General features: G+C 35.4%; 2 protein-coding genes across 2 annotated transcripts; one reads left to right on the top strand and one right to left on the bottom strand.

Annotated features, from left to right (window-relative positions):
• Positions 1 to 3,749: 3,749 nt before the first annotated feature.
• LOC145557443 (uncharacterized) lies at positions 3,750 to 5,666 on the bottom strand. Its single transcript, XM_081618626.1, has 5 exons — positions 5,631 to 5,666; positions 5,481 to 5,543; positions 5,134 to 5,166; positions 4,580 to 4,815; positions 3,750 to 4,434 (listed from the first exon to the last, which is right to left on the bottom strand). The coding sequence occupies exons 1-5, from the start codon at positions 5,664 to 5,666 to the stop codon at positions 3,750 to 3,752; spliced, it is 1,053 nt and encodes a 350-aa protein (XP_081474752.1).
• Positions 5,667 to 10,613: 4,947 nt separating this feature from the next.
• Positions 10,614 to 11,240, top strand: LOC145557441 (uncharacterized). Its single transcript, XM_081618625.1, has 2 exons — positions 10,614 to 11,027; positions 11,160 to 11,240. Exons 1-2 carry the CDS (start codon positions 10,614 to 10,616, stop codon positions 11,238 to 11,240), a joined length of 495 nt encoding a protein of 164 aa, XP_081474751.1.
• Positions 11,241 to 11,574: the final 334 nt, after the last annotated feature.

Raw genomic sequence — 11,574 nt, 5'->3', positions numbered from 1 at the left:
ATTTCTGAAAGGACAGGTGATAGAGAATTGGTCATATGATTTCTTAGAGGGAAGTACTAATCACTTGAGCTTTCCCTCACTCTCTATTAGATGTTACAGTTAGGTGTGCGTTGTTGTTATAGTTTAACAACTTTGCTAGATGTTGTTTAACCACCTGAGCTATCCCCCACTCTTTGTTATTTAAATGTCCCATTTTGACTGACGTTATTGTACAACTTTGACAAATGATATCTTTAATTATCAACATGTATAAATTATAAAAAGTTGGTAACTAGAAACTATGTTTGGAGACTATTCTAGCAAGTACTCAATAATTACATTTTATCTTACGTATAAAGCACAATCATTAGTCAAAGTGATGCAGTATCAAACTCAAATTGGGGCATTTAAATAAAAACGGAGGGAGTGTATCTATATGCTTTTATGCTTGAGAGTTAATAAAATGAAAGATGTTTGATATGTTTCTAGCAAGATTGATCACCACAAGGGAAAAGTGGGCCCATTGGGGTGGCATTGTCATGGTCACAAAAACAAGTCCGTCTCTATATTTCAATGATTTTAGAAAATGTTTTTAAATCTTTAAAATAAGATTTTAGTTAATGAAAAAAAAAAATCGACAGAAAACCAGCCCCTCTCCACTCACGGTCGGCAATGTAATACCCCATATTTTTATATGTATATTTTAATTTAAAGAATTATCATACAACGAATTTAAATAATTCGAAATGAATTTTTTATGGTATTTTAATAATTTAAAAATTTATTTGAATTAAAATCTCACTTTTAATTTATTTATTTGGTTTTAGAAATATTTTATTTCTTCAATTTAGAAATTTTGGGGAACTTTGGATTTATAAAAGAGTTTTTCAGTCAAAAGGATTTTATTAATGTCAAAATACCAAGTTGAATGGGAATGAGAATCATTAAGGGTGAAAAGGGAAATTTAATTAAGAGGGTTTTTGAGAGAGAGTATAAATACCCACCTTTTGAACAAATTAGACTTTGCGCTCACGCTAGAGAGTACCCAATGGTAAACTCTCTTTCTCTCTCCTCTTATTTTCTTTCCCCTTAAAATTTCCCCTCCCTTTACCCACCTTGCACAACACGCACACACCATCGAAGGGTGGCCGACTACCACCACCACCGACTGACCACCACCAGCACTTGTCAGCAACAACAGCCAGTGGGAGGCGGCGACATCCGCCCTTCCTCCCTCTTGTGCGTGTGGTTCGAACCAAAAAGGAAAAAAAAAAACTTTCTTGCTTCAAATATTTAATTAGCTTTGATTGATTATTTTCTCGAGTACTGTGTGACGTACTATAACCACTACAACAAATTGATCTTTGTGCCACGAGAAAAATCGTGACACAAGTTTAAAATTCTCGTGGCTTTGCAGTTTAGCCACGGGGATTCTAAATTTAATCCCGAGGCACAAGAGGCCGTGGCAAGAAATTTGCCACGGGAAAAAGCATGTCGAGGCAAATTTTGAATTTTATGCCACGGGTATTCACGTGACCAACAAATTCTTTTGCCACGTATATCAACGAGACTAACAACTAATTTTCTATAAATTATACTGTGGCTAATAAACCTGTGTAGCCACAAATACTATTGTTATTAATGTGCTTGTATGCCACAAATTCTATTGTGACTAATAACATCCGTTGTCACTAATACTATCATGGCTAAACAAGTTGTTTGTCAAGAATTTTTAACGTGGCCACCAAATTTACTATCGATGATCTTTGTCGTGGGCTCGTGGCTTGATTAGCACGTGGCTAAAAATTTTAAATGATATTTTTCACATTTGGTATATTTTTGACACCAATATATAAATTATGACACATAATAAATTTGGAGAAATAGACTTTCAAATTGATGTTTAATATTAATACATAAAAAAATATTTGAATTTAATATGACTCATCATTATTCACATACACGCACAAAAATAGGGTTAAAAATTGTCATGGCCTCTAATCCTTCTTCTAAAGAAAAATAAAAATAATACATTTTATGTAATATAATAATAATAAAAAAAGTAGTATATCTTGTGCTTTGCAATCTCCTTTTTACCTACAAGAATGAAAACAAAAAGAATTAGTTTTCCACATAATAATAATAAAAAAGGCTAATAAACTATAGTTTGTAAAATATAACAAATACATGTATACTTGGCAGACTACCTAAATAAGGAAAAAAATTTCCACTGAATTGGTAAATGGATAGACTTAAGAGTCTTAATATTAGTGTAGGAATTAGCAGAATTGGCCACGAAAAAAACAATAATATATGATAGAAGGCTACCAAGTATAAAATTGATACATTCTTTACGAAATGGACAAATAAGGCATGTGATATTTAGAAACGAAGGGAATAGCTTGTTATGCCTATCTAACACCACACAACTTCAATATAATGAGAGATTCTAGCATTTAGCAAATTAACGAGCACTAGCTACAGAGGAGTAGGGGATAAACTAAACCTAAAGCTAACACTTGTATGTCAAAGTCACGACCTTTGAGTTTTATCTTTATACAAATCATTATTTAGATTTTATCACAAACGCAAAAAATTCAGAATTTACCTCGAATGACACATCATTCTAGCAAAGAAATAGTAAGAGGGTGATGATATGCTAGATCAAAAAAAAAAAATCAATAAGAAGCGACTTGAAATTCTGTTAGCAGACAAGTCGAGAACCTGCAGTTTACTAATACTACTATTGCTAGAGGTTGAAGTCAGAAAATCTTTTGACAGTAAACCAGGCCAGTCAGATGATTACCCAAAAGATCAACCATATGTACGTTTGCGTACAATGTGAGTAAATTGACAGGAAGAGCTCCCTGCAGGCTAGACGACGACAGCAACATCTACTCGATATGAACTTGTTTTCTCCACAAAATAGAGTTGTTCTTTCAGCCAATTAAGGATATATAATCAATCATAGGATATATTTGCTAGTGTTTAGCTGATAAGGAAGGGTATGATATGAAGTTACTAAAAATTCAGATCATTAGGAATACATTTGATCATGATTATGTCAAGGTTACACAAAAGATTATAGTCTAAGTAAATTAGACCAAAAGACCTATTCTTAAATCAAAGCAAAATAGATAACTATAGTTGACTGTATGTTGAGGGAGATAAACAATAATTCAAATAGATCGAGTTGTACTTACTTCACTTTCAAAATCATCATTATTTACCAATTGGGTGTTGGTGTAGTGGTGATTGGGACTACACTTGGTAGGGAGGACCTGTGTTCGATCCCCCGCAACAATAATTGGGAGGGGACTGGAACCTAACCACCCAGAATTGATCCTCGAATCCGGATTAGCCCAAAAGGGTGGATCGGGTAGAACACCAAAAAAAAAAAAAAAAAAAAAATCATCATTATTTGAAGAACCTCATTGTTTTGGTCGGATCAATTCGGGACGGGTCAATTTGGGAATGGTCAATTTTCGGGTTCATTTATCGGGTCAATTTCTTTTTCTTTTTCTTTTTTTTTGACAAGAGCAACTAAAATAAAATTACACCGAGAAAGAAACTAAATTTCTTCTACAACTACCTGCTATGAAGTGCGCTTGGGAGATTTGATCCCTCCCGAATTTCCATAAAGTGCACATGTCAAAAGAACCTCCCACTTTAAGTAGTTCTTCTAAAGACCATAAGAGTCTGACTTCCCTTCTATTAGGGGACCGCATCATTTGGACAATAGAAATCGAATCTGTATAAATTGTAATGCATTAGTAGGCTTTCGTCCTTGCCCAATTGATGGCTTTTAAGCAAGCCACCAGTTCTGCATGCAAGGCCGACATAGCCGTGCCATACTCCCCTCCCGCATCCAAAAAATTGACCGCATCAAGAGAATAAGCCCATCCAAAACCAGCATGTCCCATGGTTTTGTCCCATGACCCGTCCACCATAAGTACCACTTCATTATCTCCTTGCATTGGTGTAGTAGGGAGGTCTTCTCTCCTACCAATGTTCACCCTATAGCAACCTGGCGATAGATCCCCATTACTAACTAAATGTCGAGAGTTCCCCTTAGGACGACTATCTGGCTTAAGAAAAGATTCAAGACTATTCATAGTTTGACTCAAGTGTCTGAAGTAGTCTGCCAGATACCCTTTTTCATTTCGAAAGACTCGACCATTTCTGGTTAGCCATAGACTCCACAAAATTCCCACAAAGACTTGCAGGCGTTCACTTTGTTTCCCATCCTCGCTATTAAATAGCAGGATATGTTGTTGAATCCAGTGTCTCAAAGGAGTAGATTCATTAGTTTCAGAGCTAATATGCAAAGAACTATTATTCCACGCATACCTCGCAAAAGAGCAGAACCTAAAAAGGTGTTGCAAGTCTTCATCCATCATTCCACACGAATCACAGGCCCCTTCAATATCCACCCCCCTCTGTATCAAGTTTGACCTGACAGCCAATCCATTCATAACCAACTTCCATTAAAAAAAGGCTCCACTTTGGGGGAATATTTAAACTCCAAATGAGTTTAAAGAATTTGTAATCTTGATCTGCAACCTATTCCAAAGAAGAGCTACTCATTAAAAAAGCATACCCCTTTTTAACAGAATAGTTGCCAGAAGGGTGAAAGTTCCAGTATAGGAAATCCTCTTCATTTTCCACTGGCAATTCCATTTCTAGGATTCTACTGGTCGTTTCCCACTTAAACCTTTCCCGAACTATAGCCGCATTCCATTGTCTTGTGTATTCTATAATGAGATCTTTAACCTTACCTGTACCTATGCCATGTAGAGTAAGATCGGATTTGAGTTCAGGTACAGCACCCTGTACCTACCTCATATTTGCAATTTTAACTCTTTCTCCATTTCCAATCTTCCAAGCATAACCCTTTATTAGTTTATTCCCCACATATCGGAGGCCACGCCGACCCCGTGACACGTTTCCAGCAGTCATTGTTATGGGCTTACCAGTGCATATCGAACACGCATGAGTTGGCTCCAAAACACGAACAACAAGCAGCTGGGATTACAATGCATTCGGACTACTTGTCTGAATAACAAGGCCTCATTTAAACATCCCATGGCCCGAATGCCAAGACCCCCATTTCTTTTGGTTGTTGTAAAGTCTCTTTGTTCACTCAATGCATACCTTTATCTCCCCTTCCTGCCCAGAAGAACCTACCTATCAAAGAGTCAATTTTATTAGTAACAAAAGCAGGTAACTTGAAACACTTCATCACATGCGACGAAATACTTATCAGCACCGTGTTTATCAATATCAGTTTTGCTATCTAGGATAAATTAATAGTATTCCAGGACATTATTCTTCTTGACACATTATCTATCAGGAACTAAAACGCCCCTTTCTTCCCTGTAGAGAAATCGATAGGGGCTCCTAAGCGCCTTTCCATCAAGGACACTTTCCCTATTCGAAGTATATTTTTATACTCCTCCACTTCAGCCTGTTGGGCGTTCTTGCTAAACTTTACAAAGGACTTGTCCAAGTTTAGCTGTTGCCCTGACACCTCCCCAAACCTCGTCAGGATTTCCACTATATTCCTGCATGAAAACTCAAAAGCCTGGAAAAACAGAATAGCATCATCTGCAAAAAAATAAGTGAGAAATACAAGGGGACCTCTGAGTTGCCCGCAATCCCCGAATTTGGTTAATATTTTCCGCCATTGAGAGCATGCGAGAAAAAATGTACATAAAGAATAGAAACAAATAAGGGGATAGGGGATCCCCTTGCCTCAATCCACAAGTTGACTGAAATGACTCAGAGACTTGTCCATTCACTAGTGTTTTATACGGAACTGTAGAGATACACTAGGAAACCCATTGTACCCAAACTGGGGTGAAGCCATACACCTTTAGCACTTAAAGTAAAAAACCCTAATCAACTCGGTCATAAGCCTTTGACATGTCCAATTTTATCACAGCTTTAGTGGACAAACCATTTCTAGTATTAATCAGATGCAGGAGTTCATGGCTCAATTAAACATTATCTTCAACATATCTTCCCGGTACAAAAGCATGCTGAAACTCGCTGATGAGAGTTGGTAACAGGTGCTTCATTCTATTTACAAGGCATTTAGCTATGCACTTATAAATAGTGCTACAAAGGCTTATAGGTCAGAATTGCAAAGCCGTTTCCGGGATATCCACTTTCGGAATCATAACTAATAAAGAAGCATTAAGCTCCTTTAATAAATAACCTATAGAGAAAAATTTTTGCACTGACTCCACCACTGAAGTACCAACCATATCCTAGTGCTGATGAAAAAATTCCGCAATGAAACCATCCGGCCCCGGAGCCTTGAGGTTATGAATGGAGAACATCGCTTTCCGGATTTCCTGTGCTGTAAAAGGTTTAACAAGATCGTTAGCATCCCCCTCGAAATTTTTTTCCTTTAAATACTCATTTTACTCTTTAAAATACGATTTAGGAATATCTAAGACATTACCGCCACCGTGAACATCGCTAAGGCAACTATCAAAGATACACAGCGGAAGATTTAAAATTAAAAACCGTTTAAACAAGTCAACTCAAAAGTCAACCAAATGAAAGTAAAGTTTAAAACCAAAACAAACAAAGTCAAATAAAATCAAACTACAACTTGGAACCATTAAAGGCCCTTATTCAAAACCGTTCCAAAACCAAACCTTTGCATTAGTCCACACAGAATTTGTCATAAATAAATAAAGCATAAAAAACATCGTAACTAATGGAAACTAGCATGATTCACTCTTCACTCATGCCCCATCATGAATATGCTTCAATACCTGAAAGGTTTATCTCTACTTGTCCCCACTACTCTCCATTAAAAATGGGTCATCATAGGGCCAAGATAAAGACATGGCCAAACACACAAACACACACAATCAGCAAAGCTGAGTACATAAGCGTAATTAAACACACTACATGCTTCCACCTATCAACACACACTTACCTCAATGCACCTGTTTTACAAGCACACACAACAATCAACAAGACACTTTAACTAGACACTAAATAATTCCTTTAGTGTAATTACGCATCGAACGGGTTTCCAACTATACCTCCCCCAAATAAATTGAGGTTAGCTAACACGGGAGCTAACCGTGCCAGCGACATAACCACTCAAAGGTGGCGGAATTCCTGCGCATAATAATAAATAAAAAGGGATGTACAGCGTCCTGTACTCCATTAGAAGTTATGGTTAAATATAAAACCCCATAACTTCCCCCATTGTTCATACTCAAGGTATATACGTTCCAAGAGTTTTGGTGCGTAATCTCTTTCACTTTACGTTATTTACATGTTATTGGACTTGGTGATGACTCTCAAAGCATAATAAATCAATCAACAATAATTATTCAATCAATTAAACATACCAATTTAATTCTTGAATAATTAGTGACCACATATTATTTAATGTTGAGCCCTTTTTAATTCTACCTTAGTGTCAAAGACACCTTAAACGCATAAAGCGCCAAAAATCCTATCCCTCGGTGTTAAAAACACCTTAAGTGCACAAAAGCACCAACATACAATTTATTCCTCGTGTACATGGACACTTATATAGCTCCTTTCTCATGCTTAAACCATCAATAAAATTTATTTGAATCATAATTAAATTCCTTTTCAATATTCCAAACATAATTAAACATATAGTTTAATTAATCATGCATTCTAACATGCCATAAATAAAAGTGTGGTTCAAACACAACATGCCAAAATATAATTTTCCAATCCATAAACCATCACAAATAATTCATGCTTCACAATTCAATCACCAACACCATTAATTCACAATTGCATACTTAAAACCTTAGCATGATACTACTTGTAATTGATTAACATCAAGCCTAGCATGATTCTACATCATCAAAATATGCTAAGTACGCGAACGTACCTTGAGTACGATCTTAAAATCGCCACGACTAGTATAAATTGCTTACTTCGAAGTCTCCTACACATTAAAATCATAATAGAGTATTAAAATCCACTCTAAAAAAATTTCCAGCAATATATACTATTTTAAAACCCCTCATAATTTAATCAAAGTAAGCTGAAATTATATTTAAAACACCATAATTAAGTCCCAATTAATGGGTAATTAAAATTCCTTCAAGAAACATAATATTAAGTGTTCTACATAAAATTCCAGCACTTTATTTTAATTAAAACTTGTTGTAATTAAGCCTTAAAACTCTTAAAACAAATATCTAAACCAATATACATTATAACCCTTCAATAATTCATAAATCAAGAACTTAGGGTTTCAAAAATTGGGGCTTTTTAATAAATTATATCTGAAAATTAATTAACATAATTATAATCAAACATCAAAATCAAATCCCAAAACTCATAATTTACAATTAGATTTAAGCATTGATTAAATTAAAATAATAAAGTTTATTTTTTTTATACATGCTCGAAAAAAAAAAGGGGTAAGAGGAGGCAGCCACCGGCTGCCGGTGGCTGGCAGCGGTGGGGGAAGCAAAGAGCAGCCGAAAACAAAAGAAAGGGAAAGGGGGAAAAGAAAAAGAAAGAAAAATAAGGAGGAGAGAGAGAGAGAAGTTTACCTTGGGTTTTCTCCACTCTGGGCAGAGTTGATTTGCCTCATAAGTGGGATATTTATACCCCTTCTCAACCAATCCCTCTTTCCCTAAACTTTCCTCTTTTAGTTTTTCCTAATCCCTTCCCTAATAGAATTTGTTAAAATTAAACTTTCTTAAAATAAAACCCCAACTTTTATAAATAAAGGAATTAAATAAACTTTCCTTTTATAAAAATATTAGTTAAAATGCCATAATTAAAATATTAAAATTATTTAAATACTTTATAAAATTCATCTTTTAAATAAAATACGTATAAAAATACGGGGTATTACACCAACTGGTCGAGATAACCCAAGTGAACAAAAATCCTTCGAGCCCAAGCTTCAGTCAAGAAAGGAAGCGGCAGCCCATAGACTCGTACCCATATCCTTGTGGTTGAGAAATTAATTTGTTGTGGGATAAGAGTAGCATCATATCTCCTCAGATTGATTAGCCTACTGTAGACACCCATTCGTGTCTCCCTAAAACTAAACCCAGTGATGAGTATCTTTCATGTCGAATCATAATCGAATGAAGTGAAAGTGTGGACGGTCGTGTTGCGGATAGTTTTTATTTCTTTTCTTTCTCTCTGTTTTTGAAAACATATTTTAAGAAAATAACCAATCCATTTTGGTTTGGTCCATGACAAGGGTCCAGTAATAGTGTGGTTGGGTCAGGTTCGAAAAGAGCTTTCCAACGATATATTATAAGCCCAATTCCAATGAATATTGAGGAAGTTATGGCCAAATTACTAAACTGGGCCTAATTTGATATTTATATGCGGCCCAATGATCTAGAGGAGGGCCTAATATTGATTTATCATTCCTAATGCAATTAGAATTGATTATAGTCTTCTAGATTCTTCTAGAAGGTTCTTTTCATTCCTAATTTAATTAGCATTGATAAATTGACTTTAGTTGACTTTTTAGAGTTTTAATCAGAATAAAAGAAGTGTTTTTAAGAAAAATACGATTTTGCCCTATTGTACGGCTAAATTTTATCAAATTAAGAAAACGCGTGGACACGGTTTTCTAGCGTCTGACGACAGGATTAGCGCCTGGCGCTAGGCCTGGCGTCTGGCGCTAATGTCTGGCGTCTGGCACCAAGTTGTTTTATTCTCTTCGAAACTCTAATTCGTTTTTTTATCCATTCGACTGATTTTCTCTATAAATAGCCTCCTAAAATTCTGTTTTCAATCATCAACAACTATCAATAACAATCAACTCTCTAATTCTTAATTCTCTCTTTCTTCAAGATTCTCTTGATTACTCTCTCTCTCTCTCTCTCTCTCTCTCTCTCTCTCTCTCTCTCTTTGCTAAACTAGATTTTGCATACAAAATTACGCATTCACAAGATCTAGAAACACCTAGCCCAATTCAAAGTTGCCTTCGCCCTAGACGTGAAAGGTTTTAATTTCTGAGGGTTTGGTCCAAATTTTCTTTCAATTATTTAATTTAATTGTTCGTTTATTATTTTTCTTGAAGTTACTAACGTGTGTATTTTGTCTTTAGAAAGAGGTACGAGGCATCCAAGTAAGTGCTTTAATTGATTTATTGTTATTATGATATAGAAATCATGTTTAGGGTGTTTTGATCTTCCTAGCATCATGTTTAGGGTAACAACTATAATTTCTAATATCAAATATGACAATTGTGTTTCATGCGATGCTTCCTATTCTCTTCCTAATATTTATGTTGGTATCATGTTAGGGCTAAAGCTTTGATCTTTAATGTTTAGTGACATGCTAGGGTTTGTTATTAATCTTGTTAGTATCATGCCTAGGATCTTGCTATTATTATGCTTTAACATGATTATGATTATTTTTGTGATTTATGATTATAATTGTTATAATAATGATTATTATGATTATTATGTTGTTTGATGTATTCATTGCTTGATTACACCTTTAATGCATGTTTAAAGAGAATTTGTACTTGTAATCACACTTAATAAGATAATTAATAAGATTACACAGTTGCTAGTGGTTATAAGTGGTTGAAAGAAGAGCAGCAGGATGTGCCTTGGTGTAACTGGGTTTGGAATAGAATGAATATTCCAAGACACAACTTTACTAGTTGGATGATTGTGTGGAGAAGAATCAGAGTCAGAGCAATATTGGCTAGATTAGGCATTATTGATGCTTCTGATTGTCCTTTGTGTGGACCGTTTGATGAAACAGTTGAGCATTTGTTCTTTGAGTGTCAGTACACTAAGGAATGCTGCAGGATCATTGACAAGGTAACTGGGTATAATTGTGACCCTATTACTCTGGAGAGTTGCAATGACAAGTTGAAAACTATTACAGGAAGATTTAGAAGACAAGTGATTCAGAGCTGCTATGCTGGGTTGTTGTATTCTGTTTGGCAGCAGAGGAACAAGGCTGTGTGGGATCTCTGTCTGCAAAGTCCTCAGCATGTGATGAAGAAGCTGCTGTGGGATATCTATCATAGAATTAGTGTGGTAATGCCTAAGAAAACGAGTAAGAGAAATAGGGAGTGGTCTAGATGCTTAATCAGTTAGCTTTTGCTGCTGGAGTCTTGTTGTCCCTAGTTGTATTTTGTTTGTAGTTTTGCTTGTTTTTTGTTTCTGCAGTATGTTGCAGTTTTTGGTTCTCAGCTGTGCCCTTTGTTGGGGCCTTGTTTTGGTGTAATTCTTTTCTTGGTGTTAATATAATTTTACCTTATTTCAAAAAAAAAATTAATCTTGTGTAGGGTTAATTTGATTATAACTCAAGTGATCTCCAATAATAGATTTATTTGTGCATTAATATTCAACCAACATAGATAAACAAGTTTAGGGTAAACCTATTGATTGCATGTTAATCAGAAAGCGCACATGAATACGATCAGAATAAAGTAGAGGCCTATTATTAGGGTAGGTTTAATCTCTTTTAGGTTAGATTTGTACCTTCATCTCCGAACTACCAGTTATGGTTCCAGACCTATTGGATTTAACGATCTCTTGGATCGTTAAGGGGTGTAACCTTCACCTCGTGAACGGTTTACAA

The sequence above is a fragment of the Chenopodium album genome, chromosome 9 (assembly GCF_948465745.1).
Source record: "Chenopodium album chromosome 9, dcCheAlbu1.1, whole genome shotgun sequence".
Taxonomy (NCBI): Eukaryota; Viridiplantae; Streptophyta; class Magnoliopsida; order Caryophyllales; family Amaranthaceae; genus Chenopodium; species Chenopodium album.
Note: the sequence above shows the minus strand (reverse complement) of the source record. Positions and strands in the feature narration are given on the sequence as shown.

Coding starts and splice junctions, on each gene's coding strand:
- LOC145557443 (XM_081618626.1), bottom strand. CDS start 5,666: ATGGCGGAAAATATTAACCAAATTCGGGGATTGCGG. Junction 5,544..5,630: donor ACCAAATTCGGGGATTGCGG/GCAACTCAGAGG, acceptor GTTTTCATGCAG/GAATATAGTGGAAATCCTGA. Junction 4,816..5,133: donor GGCAGGAAGGGGAGATAAAG/GTATGCATTGAG, acceptor AATATGAGGTAG/GTACAGGGTGCTGTACCTGA.
- LOC145557441 (XM_081618625.1), top strand. CDS start 10,614: ATGAATATTCCAAGACACAACTTTACTAGTTGGATGATTGTGTGGAGA. Junction 11,028..11,159: donor TCTATCATAGAATTAGTGTG/GTAATGCCTAAG, acceptor TTGTTTCTGCAG/TATGTTGCAGTTTTTGGTTC.